General features: G+C 45.4%; 1 protein-coding gene across 1 annotated transcript in view; it reads left to right on the forward strand.

The window, feature by feature from the left end:
- PLEKHH2 (pleckstrin homology, MyTH4 and FERM domain containing H2) overlaps nucleotides 1–19,817 on the forward strand; it is a 229,114-nt gene that overhangs the window by 121,714 nt on the left and 87,583 nt on the right. Inside the window, exons 12-13 of the mRNA XM_030195794.1 lie at nucleotides 11,217–11,353; nucleotides 16,903–17,013. Of these exons, the coding sequence (XP_030051654.1) occupies nucleotides 11,217–11,353; nucleotides 16,903–17,013 (248 nt within the window). The remainder of the gene's footprint in view (nucleotides 1–11,216; nucleotides 11,354–16,902; nucleotides 17,014–19,817) is intronic.

Here is a 19,817-nt window from a genome sequence, read left to right on the forward strand (position 1 = left end):
AAATGTAGGTGCGCCCACTTATGTCAGGTCTGAAGCCGGCATAAATGGACACGCTTGACTGTGGCAAGAAACGTTCACAACATAATATTCCATGAGTAACAAGTTTTAAATTACAGCCGGCACTTAGGAACGCCGAGGACAGGTCGTGCTTGCGAGTGTCCTTCAGGAAGCCCTGCCTTGTACCACCCACATACCAGCAAATACACATGCGCTCCTGTGGAAGGTCCTTTTCTAAAGTACCACTGGAACTGAGTGTGTGGAGACTTGGTCATCTCAATTGCAATCTTTGCATTCTATGTCAAATGGGTCTCACCCTTCAGCCATCTGTGCTAGCATGCTGCTGCTGTGTTCTCCTTACACCCCCATGACAGTTTAATTGCTACATAAGTTAATAACAATGCAGCCAGACTCATATTTGGTAAAACAAAATACGAAAGTGCCAAACCCTTGAGAGAAAAACTTCCCTGGCTCCCACTCAAAGAACGTATTACTTTCAAGGTTTGCTCCCTGGTTCATAAAATCATTTTCGGAGATGCCCCGGTCTACATGTCAAACCTCATAGACCTACCACCCAGGAACACTAAAATATCATCACGCACATTCCTGAATCTTCACTTCCCCGGTTGTAAAGATAAGTACATAAGTAATGCCATACTGGGAAAAGACCAAGGGTCCATCGAGCCCAGCATCTTGTCCACGACAGCGGCCAATCCAGGCCAAAGGCACCTGGCAAGCTTCCCAAATGTACAAACATTCTATACATGTTATTCCTGGGATTTTGGATTTTTCCAAGTCTGTTTAGTAGCGGTTTATGGACTTGTCCTTTAGGGAACCGTCCAACCCCTTTTTAAACTCTGCTAAGCTAACCGCCTTCATCACATTTTCCGGCAATGAATTCCAGAGTTTAATTACACGTTGGGTGAAGAAAAATTTTCTCCGATTTGTTTTAAATTTACTACACTGTAGTTTCATCGCATGCCCCCTAGTCCTAGTATTTTTGGAAAGCGAGAACAGACGCTTCACATCCACCTGTTCCACTCCACTCATTATTTTATATACCTCTATCATGTCTCCCCTCAGCCGTCTCTTCTCCAAGCTGAAAAGCCCTAGCCTCCTTAGTCTTTCTTCATAGGGAAGTCGTCCCATCCCCGCTATCATTTTAGTCGCCCTTCGCTGCACCTTTTCCAATTCTACTATGTCTTTCTTGAGATGCGGCGACCAGAATTGAACACAATACTCAAGGTGCGGTTGCACCATGGAGCGATACAACGGCATTATAACATCCTCGCACCTGTTTTCCATACCTTTCCTAATAATACCCAACATTCTATTCGCTTTCCTAGCCGCAGCAGCACACTGAGCAGAAGGTTTCAGTGTGTTATCGACGACGACACCCAGATCCCTTTCTTGGTCCGTAACTCCTAACGTGGAACCTTGCATGACGTACTAAAATAATTCGGGTTCTTTTTCCCACATGCATCACCTTGCACTTGCTCACATTAAACGTCATCTGCCATTTAGACGCCCAGTCTCCCAGTCTCGTAAGGTCCTCTTGTAATTTTTCACAATCCTGTCACGAGTTAACGACTTTGAATAACTTTGTGTCATCAGCAAATTTAATTACCTCGCTAGTTACTCCCATCTCTAAATCATTTATAAATATATTAAAAAGCAGCGGTCCTAGCATGGACCCCTGAGGAACCCCACTAACTACCCTTCTCCATTGTGAATACTGCCCATTTAACCCCACTCTCTGTTTCCTATCCTTCAACCAGTTTTTAATCCACAATAGGACATTTCCTCCTATCCCATGACCCTCCAATTTCCTCTGTAGCCTTTCATGAGGTACCTTGTCAAACGCCTTTTGAAAATCCAGATACACAATATCAACCGGCTCCCCTTTGTCCACATGTTTGTTTACTCCTTCAAAGATCTCAAATACAAATTAACACATGCATCCAGTTTTTCCTACAAAGGCACGCAGCTTTGAAATGCATTACCACTTGATGTGAAAAAAATGTATGACCTAATCAACTTTCGGAAATCATTGAAGACTTACCTCTTCAACAGAGCATACCACAACGATCCAGCATATGTAGTTTAGCGCATTATCGCTTTATCTGTTATTCCTAATGTGTTCTCTTAATTACATGACTGCTTAATTATACCACGTCACTCTTGTTCTTTATGTAATTTACAATTGTATCTTCTACTCTGGAATGGCAATAGCCATGACAGAACAATGTAAGCCACATTGAGCCTGCAAATGGGTGGGAAAATATGGGATACAAATGCAACAAACAAACAAATAAATAAATAAATAACAATAACATAGTAAGTGACGGTAGATAAAGACCTGAATGGTCCATCCAGTCTGTCCAACAGTCACGTTCATTATCAATTCAACCTGTTATTATATACTTGATCATGGTCTTTCTTTGATGTTCCTAGCGCATAGACTGTAGAAGTCTGCCTAGCTCTGTCCCTGTGTTCCAACTACGGGAGTTGCCGTCAAAGCCTACTCCAGCCTATCCGAATCCGTCTTGTCATTTTCAGGACACAGACTGTAAAAGTCTGCCCAGCCCTTTTCTCACGTTCCAAATTACTGGAGTTCCCATTGAAGCGCTCTCCAGCCCATCTTAAACCACATTGCTAGATGCGGGACTTAGACCGTACAAGCCAGCCCAGCACCAGCCAGAGTTGCCACCTCAGCACCACTTGACTTGCAAACACATATGCAGCCCTTTCAGTTTTGTTTTTTTATATTATTCATTTTCTAATCAGAGATCCTCTGTCTTCATCCCATACCTTTTTGAATTCCACCAGGTTTTTTTTCTCCACCACCTCCCTCGGGAGGGCATTCCAGGCATCAGCTAATCCTCTCTGTGAAAAAGAATTTTCTGACATTACTCCTAAGTTGTGGAATCAAATGCATTTATTGGAACAATACCCGACGTGGCCACGTTTCGCCCTCAGGCTGCGTCAGGGGTACAAACTATCAAAAGTGTATATAAATATATACACTAATAGTGGGATGAGAACGTTAATGCATATCAGTTCAGTTGGAAGTAGCAGATAAGTGGAACTAGATTTTTGGAATAACGGTTCTCATCCCACTATTAGTGTATATGATATAATTATATACACTTTTGATAGTTTGTACCCCTGACGCAGCCTGAGGGCGAAACGTGGCCACGTCGGTTATTGTTCCAATACATGCATTTGATTCCACTGCTTTGTTGTTTTTTATATACTGTTTTGTAAGCAGTTGTGTGCCTTTTTGGTTTTTTTTTTTTTGTTGTGTATTACTCCTAAGTCTACCACCTCGCAACCTGCCTAGTGGTTAGGGTGGTGGACTTTGGTGCTGGGGAACTGAGGAACTCAGTTCGATTCCCGGCACAGGCAGCTCCTTGTGACTCTGGGCAAGTCACTTAACCCTCCATTGCCCCATGTAAGCCGCATTGAGCCTGCCATGAGTGGGAAAGCGCAGGGTACAAATGTAACAAAAATAAAATAGATACTATTGGAGATTCTACATGGAATGTTGCTACTATTGGACATTCTACATGGAATGTTGCTACTATTGGAGAGTCTACATGGAATGTTGCTACTATTGGACATTCTACATGGAATGTTGCTATTCCACTAGCAACATTCCATGTAGAAGGCTGCGCAGGCTTCTGTTTCTGTGAGTCTGACGTCCTGCACGTACGTGCAGGACGTCAGACTCACAGAAGCAGAAGCCTGCGCTGCCATATTGGTGATCCGCAAGGGCCGACTTCTACATGGATTGTTGCTAGTGGAATAGCAACATTCCATGTAGAATCTCAAATAGTAGCAACAGTGGAGGAGTGGCTAGGGTGGTGGACTTTGGTCCTGAGGAACTGAGTTCGATTCCCACTTCAGGCACAGGCAGCTCCTTGTGACTCTGGGCAAGTCACTTAACCCTCCATTGCCCCATGTAAGCCGCATTGAGCCTGCCATGAGTGGGAAAGCGCGGGGTACAAATGTTAAAAAAAAAAAAAATTCACGTCCTCTAGTTTTACCATTTTCCCTTCTCTGGTAAATATTTGTTTCTATGTTAATACCTTTCAAGTATTTAAAAAAAATTAAAAAAAAAGAATTTATGAGACTTTCCTATTGAGTCATAATCGCTCTGTGTCAGTTAAAAAATAAAAGAAAATTATGTTCTTTCCACAAAAGGGCTTCGAAGCAACCTTGTTAATCACTAGAACATGATGTCCGTCTCTGAGGCTTCTGGTGTTTTGCACTCTTGACACAGTCGCAAGATTCCGTTGCTCAAATGACTTTGGTTCTTACACAGGAATGACTAGCGTGACCTTTTTGCTCACATTCAGTTTAAGTAGCTGAAAGTGGAAGCCATGACTGCAGCTGTACCACTGGAATTTTTTTTTTCTTTCTGGTTTTTGGCTAAAATGACGTTCAGCTGTGCCCGCTTTAAGGTGGTCCTGAGGATTCTTTTGATTCACAAAGCTCGCTGCTTGTGAGGGATGGTTGAGTTGATGGGAGCTGGCTCCAGGAATAGGTGGACAGGAACCAGAGCGTTCTGGTTTCCTCAGCGTAGGTAGCAAGCAAAAGTTTGGATTAACATCCATTAGAAGCAAATCCTGGACAGGGACTCCTCAGCCTTCAAAGTGAGTCATAGCAAATAAATGTGTAACAGGATGGGGGAGCCAAGACAGCCTCACAATAGCCTGACCACATGAGAGAGCCCGAGGAGACAGCTGCCTGTCAGCTCTGCCAAGCAACCAGATGTGAGGGCTGAGTGGAACATGAGGATGCTCTGACTCTGCTCAGAGTAACAGACAGGCAAAGAAGGGGTTGGGTAGATGGTGGTTAACATCTGCAGCAGAGAGTTTTGGTTCTGTTTACGTTCCGTGATATGGCTGTTACTGAAAATTGAAAGTGGTAACAGGAAAGATGCCAGCATAACACATTTCCCCTTCCTGTATGTATCACCGTGTCCTACACTCAGTTTTATGCTCTAAGTTGGTGTATGCATTTCGTATTTTATTTCTGAGCATAAAGCTTGGTGCTGGGGTTCAACATTTTGCTGCTGCATGAGACAACCTTGAGCCATTTCTGCTACTCTTGAGGAGTCTTTTGTTTACTTTCTTTCCAGCTTGGCCTTTTTACAAAATTAGATGGGGCTCCCAATTCTCTGGGTAAACACGAATAGCTAGCAATGTAATTCAGGTTCTAAGATCCCTTCTACTAAAAGGTGTTAAGCATTTAGTGCAAGGTTAAAGTGTGAGAACAGGCAGGGCTGGCTTACCTATGGACCAGGTGAGGCTCTGGCCCAGGGCGCCAGAGATAAAGTGTGACAAATGCCTGAGCCTGTGATGTCACTGGCCTTACAGGCTAAGCTGGCCCAGAGCTTGTCTGGTGGTGTTACGTTTGCAGGGACAAAAGAAGAGCCGGAAACCACCTTCCTGTCTCTGTCTCAGACCACCTTCATAAGTACATAAGTAATGCCACACTGGGAAAGACCAAGGGTCCATCGAGCCCAGCAACCAGTCCACGACAGTGGCTAATCCAGGCCAAGGGCACCTGGCGAGCTTCCTAAACGTACAAACAATTCTATACATGTTATTCCTGGAATTGTGGATTTTTTCCCAAGTCCATTTAGTAGTGGTTTATGGACTTGTCCTTTAGGAAACCGTCTACCTTTAAAGGCAATTTCCCCTCCCAAACTCAGACAGCATTTCACCTAACACTACTTGCTTCAGTTCCAGAGTCTTCCTTCTGCCACTCCCTGGCCCCTCCTTTGACATGAGTTCCCGTTTCCGCAGGGGCACAGCAGAGGGAAAACACATGGCCTGATACGGGTAGTGTTAGGTGAAACGCTGTTGGTATCCAGGAGGGGAAAACTGCCTTTAAAGGTAGGCTGTGGGGGGGGGGGGGGGGGGGGGGGAGGATGGCCTGAGGGGGAATTGTGCCAATGGGGGGGGGGGGGCAACAAACCAAAAGTTCAAAAGTTGATCAAGGATGTCACGGTCCCTTGAGCTGGTCTGGGGAACAGGCTACTATGTGACTATGTTAAGGGGTTTTGCAGTAGCTCGCCTGTTTTTGCATATTAAACTGCATATTATTACTGAATTTTGTGAAATTTTTCTATCGGGGAGTGTGGCATGGATGAAAAGTGGGCATAGAGGCATTACTCAGCTAGTGTGTTTCACTTTCCATGCACTAACTAGCTAAAGCAGAGATAACACAAGACTGCTTACTGCATCCTAAATAGGAGGTACCAAGTGCTTTTGTGTTAACCGGGAGCAGGTACTGTGCGTTAAACTGAATGTGAACATAGACCTGTGATAAAAAATAATGAGAATACCTCTCCTTGATGACTCATTAGTTTTCAGCTTGCTGTGCATGAAATATCTGTGTTACAGATATTTCCCTTCTTATCTGTTCCCTTCTCCACTACTGCCAACTCCAGACTTCGCGCCTTCTGTCTCGCTGCACCCTACGCCTGGAATAAACTTCCTGAGCCCCTACGTCTTGCCCCATCCTTGGCCACCTTTAAATCTAGACTGAAAGCCCACCTCTTTAACATTGCTTTTGACTCGTAACCACTCGCCTCCACCTACCCTCCTCTCTTCCTTCCCGTTCACACTAATTGATTTGATTTGCTTACTTTATTTATTTTTTGTCTATTAGATTGTAAGCTCTTTGACAGGGACTGTCTTTCTTCTATGTTTGTGCAGCGCTGCGTACGCCTTGTAGCGCTATAGAAATGCTAAATAGTAGTAGTAGTACAGCACGTTAAGCCCAACATGTAACACGCTTTAGTGGAAGAGTCTCTTAGTTTAATTTAATTGTATTTTTATCCAAATAAATTTAATACATATGCATGCCCAATTTAGAGCGTATTTGTTTGCAGTGTTTCCACATTTTTTAAATGTTTTTTTTAAAAAAAGGGAAAATATATTGGCAGGAAACATGTCTATTGGCTTTTGCTCAGTCAACGAGCAAGAAAATAAAGAAGAAAAAGATGTGGAAACAATCAGACTTTGGGCTTGATGTATACAGGCATTTTTACTTTTGTGTGATTTGGGGAAACGAGCGGAACAAATCAGGCATTGGGAGTCAAAAATTATTTTTAAATGAAGTTTTAAACAAGTGCAGAAAAATACAGACATTTTCCCCAGATTCTATATATGGCACCAAAATGTTGGCGTGGTTCGAAGATACATGTGCAGATAAATTATTAAGGGACCCTTTTACTAAGCCATGGTAAAAAGTTTCCTCTGCTAGTTTTGGCACATGAAACTGGTGTGTGCTGGGCCACTTTTTACTGCAGCAGGAGAAAGGTCTTTTTTTAAATGGGCCATTAAACGGCCATGCACTAATATTAAAATTAGCACGTGGCTATTTGTTGCCTGAGCCCTTACTGCCACTTACATGGTAGGCAGTAAGGGTTGACACGCTACTCGTGCGGCAATCGGGCAGAGCACGGCAATATGGCCACACCGCCGATTACTGCCAGGAATGCCCCCTGTGGTAGAAAATAGAAAATTATTTTGGGAAAACTGTGCATGCAGGTAGGAGTGGCCTAGTGGTTAGGGTGGTGGACTTTGGTCCTGGGGAACTGAGGAACTGAGTTCGATTCCCACCAGTGTTGCCAGGTGGGCGGTTTTACCGACCAATTGGGCGGTTTTCCGCGACCCGCCGCGGGAAATTTTTGCCCGCGGCGGGTTGCGGTTTTTTGGGCGGCTTTTTGGGTTTCTGTGCGGTTTTTCGGGCGGCTTTTTGCCTTTTTCGGCCGCGGGGGGGGGCGGGGTTAGTGACGTTTTTTGGGCGGGGTTAGTGACGTTTTGGGCGGGCCGATGACGTGGGAGGCGGGGCCGATGACGTAGGAGGCGGGGCCGATGACGTGGGAGGCGGGGCCGATGACGGGGAGGCGGGGCCGGTGACGTGGGAGGCGGGGCCGGTGATGGCGGGGGCGGGGCCGGTGACGGCGGGGGCGGGGGTGATGACGCGGGGGGGGGGGGTGTCAGGGGCGGGGTTTGTGTTTGGGCGGGTTTTGGGCTGGTTTTTGGGCTGGATTGGGCTAGAAAAAAATTTTCCACCTGGCAACCCTGATTCCCACTTCAGGCACAGGCAGCTCCTTGTGACTCTGGGCAAGTCACTTAACCCTCCATTGCCCCATGTAAGCCGCATTGAGCCTGCCATGAGTGGGAAAGTGCGGGGAACAAATGTAACAAAAATAAAATAGATACTATTGGACATTCTACATGGAATGTTGCTACTATTGGAGATTCTACATGGAATGTTGCTATTCCACTAGCAACATTCCATGTAGAAGCCTGCACGGTCGCATTGCTGATCTGCAAGGGCAGGCTTCTACATGGAATGTTGCTAGTGGAGAAGTAGCCTAGTGGTTAGTGCACTGGACTTTGATCCTGGGTAACTGAGTTTGATTCCCACTACAGCTCCTTGTGACTCTGGGCAAGTCACTTAACCCTCCATTGCCCCAGGTACAAATAAGTACCTGTATATGTAAGCTGCATTGAGCCTGCCATGAGTGGGAAAGCGCGGGGTACAAATGTAACTAAAATAAAATAAATGTCAACTTCAGAACTACTTCCGGGCTCTTTAACTACTCAGCAGTGGAGCCGATTTGGGGCACGCTACCCAGCAGTAGCCCTACCGTAGCTTAATAAAAGGGCCAGTTAATTGATGTTAACAATCATCAAGATTAGTTGGCAATAATCTGGATTTGCACACGCGTCTGCCTACGTGTTGTTCCATAGTCCTGAGTGACCAAATCCCATAGTGTACAAACCAGGGCTTTTTTTGAGGGGATACTGAGTACCGGTACCTTTTCTATTGTCTGCTAAAATTGACCCATGGTCCCTAAGTTTTAATGAAAGAGCTCAGGCTCTACACATCGATTCTGCCTTGTTATAGATTCTGTGACTGATTTGCAGGAGGCCTGGCTATTATGGAGTGGGTCCCACAGTGATCACCCCACCCCTGAAGGGTGGCCTGGCGTTTGAGTACCGGCACCTTTTTCACTAGAAAAAGCACACTGGTACCACCCAAAAGGGGGTGTGGCCATGGGCGGGTCACAGCATTCTTTGAAAATCGGCACAGTGTCATGGAATAAGGTTTCTCTGCACCCAGCTTGGCTGCTGAGAATTTCACCATAGTTCAGCAGGCATGTCTGGCACTAGCTGAGCATGGAAATTGGCACTAAAGCTATTCTGTAAAGTCTGTGCGCCCTTTAAAGAATTGCGCTTAGCACCAGTCTTTTCCAGCACCTAATTTCAGTGCCGTTTATAGAGAATGCATGTGGAAAAACATAGGTGGTAAAACATTAACACTGCCCTCCACCTCGAGGGCTCCTGTTTAATAAGGTGCATTCACACGTGTTAAAAACGCATTAATTTGCTTTATCTATAACACCTGTTTAAGAATTAACAATAATGCAGATCATTGCGGTTTACTATGGAGTGGCCTAGTGGTTAGGGTGGTGGACTTTGGTCCTGGGGAACTGAGTTCGATTCCCACTGCAGGCACAGGCAGCTCCTTGTGACTCTGGGCAAGTCACTTAACCCTCCATTGCCCCATGTAAGCCGCATTGAGCCTGCCATGAGTGGGAAAGCGCGGGGTACAAATGTAACAAAAATAAAATAGATACTATTGGAGATTCTACATGGAATGTTGCTATTCCACTAGCAACATTCCATGTAGAAGCCTGCGCAGCCAGATTGGTGATCTGCAAGGGCCGACTTCTACATGGAATGTTGGAATAGCAACATTCCATTTAGAATCTCCAATAGCACCAACAGTGGAGGGAGTGGCCTAGTGGTTAGGGTGGTGGACTTTGGTCCTAGGGAACTGAGTTCGATTCCCACTTCAGGCACAGGCAGCTCCTTGTGACTCTGGGCAAGTCACTTAACCCTCCATTGCCCCATGTAAGCCGCATTGAGCCTGCCATGAGTGGGACAGCGCGGGGTACAAATGTAATAAAAATAAAATTAATGAGCTGCATTGCATGCAATGGCAGGCAAAGCAGCTCATTAATATTAAAATTACATCACACAGATGGTGTTAAATCACATAAATCCATGGTAAAACTTCAGAAGTATAGTTACCCTGATAATCCTTATGCCAGAGGTTAATGTGTGTGGCCTAATGCTTAGTGAAGCAGGCTTTGATCCTGGTAACCTGGGTTCACTTCCCACTTCAACTCCTTGTGACTATGGGGAAGTCACTTAACCCTCCATTACCCCAGGTATGAAAAATTTAGGGGCCCTTTTACTAGGCCGCGTAGGAGCCTACGTGCGCCCAGTGCGCCAATTCGGAACTACCGCATGGCCCGAGCAGTAATTTAATTTTTTACGCGTGCCGGAAAATATATTTTATTTTCCGGCACATGGCGCTAACCGGGTGGTAATTGGCATTGTACGTGCGCTAATGATTACCTCCTGGTTAATGTATAAGACCTTATTGCTAAATGAATGGGTGGCAGGTTTCAGGGCCAAAATGGACGCGCACCAATTTTCATTTTGCCGCACATCCATTTTCAGCCCCCCAAAATAGGCCTTTTTTGCAGGTGCGCTGAAAAATGGACCTGTGCGTGCCCAATACACGCGTCTACACCAGCGCAGGCCACTTTTCGGCGCACCTTAGTAAACGGACCCCTTAGATTGTGAGCCTTCTAGGCAGGGGCATAGCCAGACTTCAGCTGGAGGGGGGTCCAGACACCGAGGTGAGGGGACACATTTTAGCCCCCCCCCCCCCCCCCCCCCCCGCAACCACCACCAACTTTGACCCCCCCACCCCCCCCGCCACCGACCCTCTCGACCCCCCCTCCCACCGCCAACCCTCCCTCCCCCGCCGTCGCCTACTTTTGCTGGCGGGGACCCCAATCCCCGCCAGCCGAGGTCCTCTTCTTCTGGCGCAAGGCTTCGTTCTGTTTCTGAGTGTGACGTCCTGCACGTACAATCTGTTCAAAATTTTCTTTTGTCTGTCCTAATTAGATTGTAAGCTCTGTCGAGCAGGGACTGTCTCTTCATGCTCAAGTGTACATCGCTGCGTACTTCAAGTAGCGCTATAGAAATGATATGTAGTAGTAGAAATGTATGTGTTGGAATCTTTTCTACATGAAAAAAAGTTCTATCAATGCAAATGAATCAAACTTCAGTGGTTGTGGCTTATGGCGTGCATTGTGCTTCTTCATACAGGTGCATCTCTGTCTTCGATGGCTTCAGAAAGTGATTATGCTATTCCTCCAGATGCCTACTTGACAGATACAGAATATTCAGAGCCAGAGCAGAAGCTTCCGAAAACATGCTCCTCCTCTAGCGATAATGGCAAAAATGTGAGAGTCGAAGCTTTGAAGGAGCTAATGTATTTCTAGCATGAGGGTGGAGCTTGCTCACTTAATGGTTCTGACATGGTCTCTTCGTAATGGTCCTGGAGAAAACTGGCTCCTTTTTAGTTTTTGGTATTTCTTGCGCCAACATCAGGGCAGAAAGTCTTAACAGCCCCACCCCCCCAGCCTCTCCAAAAAGTGTCAGGACCCTGATCCCGCACCCCCTACTCCGGATCTGATCTGACACCCCCTACCCCTTGACAAAATACCCCCTGGTATTTCTTGGCACCCCCACCCACCCTGACATGACTGACATCCCCCCCTTCATCCTAGTTTTAAACAACATCCCTGTTACCTATTGGCACCCCTTCCTCCTGCCCTCTCCAACCAGACACCCCCTTCCTCTAACTTAAAAAGAACAGTTCCATGATGTCTATTGACACCCCTCCACTCCCTGACCCCTCCCCTAGGCCACCCCACACTCCCCATACATAGTGAGGCAGTAGCAATGCCCACTCACTCCTGCCCACTCAACACCAACTTGGAAAATGGCAGCACCTGACCCTGTGCAGCGCATCCTGGAATGCACTGAGCAGGGTCGGTCTGCCAAATAAGGGAATTTATTAGTGTGGTGGTATTTGGCAGACCGACCCCACTTAAGTGAATCGTAGGATACAGTGGTCGTTCAACCATTTTCACAGATGACGGCGTTGGGGGCAGGAGCAATTCAGCACCTCTCCTGCCTCATTAAGGTATGGGGATCTGGGGAGTATGGGGGATGGTGGGTGCCACTAGACACCAGGAAATGTTTTGTATGTTGGGGGAAGGAGGGTCTGGTTGGGGGGGGGGAGAGGTGTTTTATATAGTCAACATGGACGCTTATGTGCCTTTATAAAATAGGCTCTTAAAATGACTTCCAATAGCAAACGTGTGCTTTTGCCCAAATTTTCCTCTGCTGTGAAGAAAATGTAAATGTGTACATGTGCTCTGTAAAAGGTGGGCTTCACAGCTCTGCCCAAAACTAATCCCCTGGGAATGCCTATCTCTATATATAAAAGGCAGCACCAACATTCTAATGAAGCCTCCAGCCGGAAGTGTGAAGCTGCAGAGATATCCGGTTTCCCCATGAGTGTCTGCCCCGCCCTCGCTCTCTCTGTAACACAGTGAAGGAAAACACAGCACAGCACGAAATCGCTCTCTTTGTAACAGTGAAGGACTGGAGGAGGGAGGGGAGAGAGGGCAGACACCTTCACTCTCTCTGTAACACAAACACAGCACAGCAGGAAACCTAACACTGAAGGAGTGGGGGGGGGGGGGGGACAGAGAGCAGAGGGGAAGGGAGAAAGGGCAGAAGGCAGGGACACACACACTCCCACATGCACACTCTGAAGAAAACCTTGCTAGCCCCCGTTTCATTTGCATCAGAAACGGGGCTTTTTTACTAGTTTTATTTATTTATTCAAAATATTTATAATCTACACAGTCCACAGTTTTTGTCGGTTTACATAATGAACGTACACATTAATATAATAAAATGGACAAGAAAACAATAACAAAAAATAAGTTAAATCAAATTTGAATCATCTGGTTCACTGTGGCAGTGTGGCTGTCGGACAGACTGGGAGCCCCACAAACACCGTCAGGTGCAGCGTAAATCCACAGAAAACTTTACTGCCGAACAGACAAATAAAATATCAGTCTATTTCTGTCACAGACTCATGGCTTAATGTGATAACAATTACGTTAGCAGTGGTTTCTCCTCTCTTCAGCAGTCCAATCTTGTCAGGCTTCTACAGCACAGATAAAGTCACTTATGCATAAATCCAGGCCTGGCTCTAGTTATGACACTCTGGCCTGAGTCGTGACAAATAAAGACATGCACTCTTTAACTCTGCAGCCTTCTATTCGCTGTCTTGTAACCCCTGGGCAGTTACCCTTTACCCCCCAAATGCAAACCTTGGAAATATGGCCACTCCTTGCTTTCCTGGGTCTCTCCCCACAGCCAACACCTTAGAAGGATTCCTTCACTCCCGGTCCTCCTCGCTCCTGGACACCTTTTTTCTTTTGGGACCTCTCTGATCTATTGAACTCCAGAGCATTGAACCACCTCCCGGCCTGAACTCCACCCCTCTGACTCAGCCTTTGACAGCAGCTTATCACATCAGTGAGGGACAGGGGCGTACATAAGTACATAAGTAGTGCCATACTGGGAAAGACCAAAGGTCCATCTAGCCCAGCATCCTGTCACCGACAGTGGCCAATCCAGGTCAAGGGCACCTGGCACGCTCCCCAAACGTAAAAACATTCCAGACAAGTTATACCTAAAAATGCGGAATTTTTCCAAGTCCATTTAATAGCGGTCTATGGACTTGTCCTTTAGGAATCTATCTAACCCCTTTTTAAACTCCGTCAAGCTAACCGCCCGTACCACGTTCTCCGGCAACGAATTCCAGAGTCTAATTACACGTTGGGTGAAGAAAAATTTTCTCCGATTCGTTTTAAATTTACCACACTGTAGCTTCAACTCATGCCCTCTAGTCCTAGTATTTTTGGATAGCGTGAACAGTCGCTTCACATCCACCCGATCCATTCCACTCATTATTTTATACACTTCTATCATATCTCCCCTCAGCCGTCTCTTCTCCAAGCTAAAAAGCCCTAGCCTTCTCAGCCTCTCTTCATAGGAAAGTCGTCCCATCCCCACTATCATTTTCGTCGCCCTTCGCTGTACCTTTTCCAATTCTACTATATCTTTTTTGAGATACGGAGACCAGTACTGAACACAATACTCCAGGTGCGGTCGCACCATGGAGCGATACAACGGCATTATAACATCCGCACACCTGGACTCCATACCCTTCCTAATAACACCCAACATTCTATTCGCTTTCCTAGCCGCAGCAGCACACTGAGCAGAAGGTTTCAGCGTATCATCGACGACGACACCCAGATCCCTTTCTTGATCCGTAACTCCTAACGCGGAACCTTGCAAGACGTAGCTATAATTCGGGTTCCTCTTACCCACATGCATCACTTTGCACTTGTCAACATTGAACTTCATCTGCCACTTGCACGCCCAATCTCCCAGTCTCGCAAGGTCCTCCTGTAATCGTTCACATTCCTCCTGCGACTTGACGACCCTGAATAATTTTGTGTCATCTGCGAATTTAATTACCTCACTAGTTATTCCCATCTCTAGGTCATTTATAAATACATTAAAAAGCAACGGACCCAGCACAGACCCCTGCGGGACCCCACTAACTACCCTCCTCCACTGAGAATACTGGCCACGCAATCCTACTCTCTGCTTCCTATCTTTCAACCAGTTCTTAATCCATAATAATACCATACCTCCGATTCCATGACTCTGCAATTTCTTCAGGAGTCTTTCGTGCGGCACTTTGTCAAAAGCCTTCTGAAAATCCAGATATACAATATCAACCGGCTCCCCATTGTCCACATGTTTGCTTACCCCCTCAAAAAAATGCATTAGATTGGTGAGGCAAGACTTCCCTTCACTAAATCCGTGCTGACTTTGTCTCATCAGTCCATGTTTTTGTATATGCTCTGCAATTTTATTCTTAATAATAGCCTCCACCATCTTGCCCGGCACTGACGTCAGACTCACCGGTCTATAATTTCCCGGATCTCCTCTGGAACCCTTCTTAAAAATCGGAGTAACATTGGCTACCCTCCAGTCTTCCGGTACTACACTCGATTTTAGGGACAGATTGCATATTTCTAACAGTAGCTCCGCAAGTTCATTTTTTAGTTCTATTAATACTCTGGGATGAATACCATCAGGTCCCGGTGATTTACTACTCTTCAGCTTGCTGAACTGACCCATTACATCCTCCAAGGTTACAGAGAATTCGTTTAGTTTCTCCGACTCCCCCGCTTCAAATATTCTTTCCGGCACCGGTGTCCCCCCCAAATCCTCCTCGGTGAAGACCGAAGCAAAGAATTCATTTAATTTCTCCGCTACGGCTTTGTCCTCCCTGATCGCCCCTTTAACACCATTTTCGTCCAGCGGCCCAACCGACTCTTTGGCCGGTTTCCTGCTTTTAATGTATCTAAAAAAATTTTTACTATGTATTTTTGCTTCCAACGCTAATTTCTTCTCAAAGTCCTTTTTTGCCCTCCTTATCTCCGCTTTGCATTTGGCTTGGCATTCCTTATGATCTATCCTGTTACTTTCAGTTGGTTCTCTTCTCCACTTTCTGAAGGATTGTTTTTTGGCTCTAATGACTTCCTTTATCTTACTGTTTAGCCACGCCGGCTGACGTTTAGTCTTTTTTCCCTTTTTTCTAATACGTGGAATATATTTGTCCTGAACCTCCAGGATGGTGTTTTTAAACAGCATCCACGCCTGACGCAAGTTTTTTACTCTGCGAGCTGCTCCTTTCAGTCTTTTTTTCACCATAGCTAGGTTGGTTGCCACGGGGGCCCCCACAGGTTTAGTCCTGGCCCCCTCCACTTTCGATTTCCCCCCCCCCCCACGCTGCCACTGCTGCAAGGTACCTTTGCTTGTGGGGGTCCACAACCCCTGCCAGCCTTAGTCTTCTTCAGCCCCGGTCTCTGACGCGTTCGCTGATATGTGCTGTGAGTCCTGACATCCTGCACGAAACGCGCCGGAGACCGGGGCTGAAGAAGACTAAGGCTGGCAGGGGTTGGGGACCCCCACAAGCAAAGGTATCTTGCAGCAGTGGCAGCGTGTGGGGGGGGGGGGGGAATCGAAAGTGGAGGGGGCCAGGACTAAATCTGTGTAACTTTATTAGGTAAAATCAACTCCTTTTAATCGTATGCACATATTGTTTTGCTTTATTCTCTGTTAACCTACTGCTATTTTTTTTGCTTTTTGTTTTTGGTTTGTTGCTTTTATTTTAGTCTTTGAAAATGTTTGATGATTAATTGGATACACCATATGGAGCTTGTTCATTTCTTACACATATGAGTATTATTATTATTATTGTATTAGTCTAAAAACTTATAAATAAAGATTAAAAAAAAACCATAACTCTAAATTAAAATCAAAGGTCAACAAAAAAAAGGCAAACTTTCAGCTGTTTACAAAACTGTAACAAGTTTGTTATTTTCTTGATAGTCAGGGGGAGAGAATTACACAACATCGGTCCTGCCATGTAAAATATGGAGGAACAAGAAACATCCAACTTTTATATGCTTAAAGGATGGTATATCCAAGAATAAATTATTTGCAGAGTGTATTGCATGAACAGGCTGATTAATTCTCAATATTTAAGCAAGTGTGACTGGGACCAAGGCATTTAATATTTTAAGAATTAATAATATTAAATTGATTCCTCCATTTGACTGGAAACCAATGGAGCTCTTTCAATGCATGGAATATGTAAACGTTGGCCTAATGTTAAGGCGCGTCCACTTTTTATGCATTTAGGTACCGCATAATTCTATAAGAGACATGTTCCACATATAAAACATGCTTTATATGTGAGGAAAAAAAGTTTTATAAATGTACTCTCCTTTTGCTTTATGAATTTGCTTTTGTCTTTTAAAATATATTTTTAATAACGTAGGAAGTATTGGAGAAATCTGGATATCTGTTGAAAATGAGTGGCAAAGTTAAGAGTTGGAAGCGGCGCTGGTTTGTGCTCAAAGGTGGTGAATTACTTTACTACAAGTCACCGGTAAGGAAGTGTGAGTTTGTGCCATTTAACAACTCAGCAATTTTAAATTGGAAATTAATAGTAACATAGTAGATGACGGCAGAGAAAGACCTGCACGGTCCATCCAGTCTGCCCAACAAGATAAACTCATATGTGCTACCTTTTGTGTATACCTGACCTTGATTAGTATCTGCCATCCTCACAGCACAGACCGTAGAAGTCTGCCCAGCACTAGCCACCCCCCCCCCCCCCCCCACCGGCTCTGCCACCCAATCTCCGCTAAACTTCTGAGGATCCCTTCCTTCTGAACAGGATTCCTTTATGTTTATCCCACACATTTTTAAAATTCTGTTACCATTTTCATCTCCACCACCTCCCTCGGGAGGGCATTCCAAGCATCCACCACTCTCTCAGTGAAAAAGTACTTCCTGACATTTTTCTTGAGTGGCGTACTTGTTTCTGGAAGGACAGATGTTGACCAGTGGGCAGTTACTCAAATTATTAAAAACATGGGTCAAGCTAAGAGGATCCTGACTGGCAGAGAAACATCAGCGAAGCTAAAGGTCAAGGAGGGTCTTGTAGCACAGCTAGATGGGCCTTATGGAATTTGCCTACCTTTTGGGGATGATATTTAAAAAGATGTATGCAATTGATGCCAATATCAATTATATAAGTCTTTTTCTAAAAATGTCCCCATTATGGGAGCAGTTCCATAACTGGACACCTCCATGGTGTGTGGGGATTGCCTAGTCCAGGGGTAGGCAACTCCGGTCCTCGAGAGCCACAGGCAGGTCAGGTTTTCAGGATATCCACAATGAATATCCAATGAATATGATACAGACGTTCAAATATTTGAAAGGTATTAATCCGCAAACGAACTTTTTCCGGAGATGGGAGGAAAACGGTGGTGGAGAGGAAAACGGTAACGGAATTCAAACATGCGTGGGATAAACGTAAAGGAATCCTGTTCAGAAGAAATGGATCCTCAGGAGCTTAGCTGAGATTGGGTGGCGGGGCTGGTGGTTGGAAGGCGGGGATAGTGCTGGCCAGACTTATACGGTCTGTGCCAGAGCCAGTGGTGGGAGGCGGGGCTGGTGGTTGGGAGGCGGGGATAGTGCTGGGCAGACTTGTACGGTCTGTGCCCTGAAAATGACAGTTACAATTCAAGGTAAGATATACACAAAAAGTAGCACATATGAGTTTGTCTTTTTGGGCTGACTGGATGGACCGTGCAGGTCTTTTTCTGCCGTCATCTACTATGTTACTATGTAATGGGCAGGAGATAGATTTGCATACCATGGAGGCAGTGCTTGTAAAGCTATCTCCTGCATATTCATTGTGGATATCCTGAAAACCTGACCTGCCTGTGGCTCTCAAGGACCGGAGTTGTCTACCCCTGGCCTAGTCTATAATGGTATCTGAGCACCCTTATTCCATTGTAGAATATTAGCAAAAAAACCTGCATTGATGTACCCATTTATGCCAGGTCTGTGGGACGCATAAGTAGGCACACCAAAGCGTGGCAGTGAGCGTGTATAAATTTCAGCCCCTCCCATGCTCCTCTCCAGTGAATTCTCCCTTGCTTTACACCATAACCCCTGGATTCTATTTATGGCACCCAAATTTGGGTGTGAAAATTTCTTAGCGATCATGGGTGCGCGTGCAGATAGTGTATCGAGCCAATCGGTGATTTTAATTGGGAAAAGCGTTGGGACTTGATATACCGCCTTTCAGTGGTTACAATCAAAGCAGTTTACATATTACATACAGGTACTTATTTTGTACTTGGGGTAATGAAGGCTTAAGTGACTAGCCCAGAGTCGCAAGGAGCTGCAGTGGGAATCAAACCCAGTTCCCCCTGGTTCTCAGGCTGCTCACTAACCACTAGGCTACTCCTCCAATAATTTGGAATTGCACGTGCATCTGCCTGTACACTATTCCATAACCCTGGGTGCCCAAATTACATAGCACGCAACTCAAAATGGGGGGTGAGTCAGGGGTGTTCTGAGAATATCATAAAATTCTATATGGTGAAGTCCCTGGCTACATGCTTAATCTAATCATACTACCTCCCAGTAATGCATTGAGATTATCCTGTTCATATTTAAACCTTCGTTACCCAAACTGCAATGGACTTAAGTACAAATCCACGTATGCTTGATCATTCTCTTTCATCAGCTCGCAACTATGAAAACCATCCACAACCATCTAAACTTCAGGAAATCACTTAAGACCATGCTATTTGGAAAAGCTTATCCCAAGGACTCAGCATGTGTCTCCTCTGCTTGATACACATCAATCTAGTGACAATTTTGGACACATTCACCCTTCCCTCTTCTCTCTTGGTTTCCCTTTTCGTCCCTTCCCCATCCTCCCCATTATTACTTATGTAGGTTTTCTGTTGTATTAGCATAATATTACTGCATTGGCGTCTTCCTCTGTGGTGCACTGTAAGCCACATTGAGTCTGACGCTGTTGGGAAAATGTGGGGTACAAATGAGATAATGAATAAATATTGGTGCAGTGTTATGGAATGAAATAAAACCACATATATTTATAATGATTAGGAAAACACTGAAATTTATGTTGGATATTGGGTGTGGCAGACAGCAGTGAAAGGGTAAATGGCATGACAGGGGAAAAAACTGGTGCCTCCTTCCCTTGGTGTCCTAAGCATGTACTTATTTTGCTTCATGGTTAATCCAGGGCTGCAGATCCACTACCCAAAAGGCAACTGGGCAGAGACCAATATTCAGACTAGTGCCCATATAAAGTCAGGGACAGCTTTTTTTCTGCCCTAACTTTATGTGGGTTCACATCTGGTT

This window comes from Microcaecilia unicolor, chromosome 3 (genome assembly GCF_901765095.1).
Source record: "Microcaecilia unicolor chromosome 3, aMicUni1.1, whole genome shotgun sequence".
Taxonomy (NCBI): Eukaryota; Metazoa; Chordata; class Amphibia; order Gymnophiona; family Siphonopidae; genus Microcaecilia; species Microcaecilia unicolor.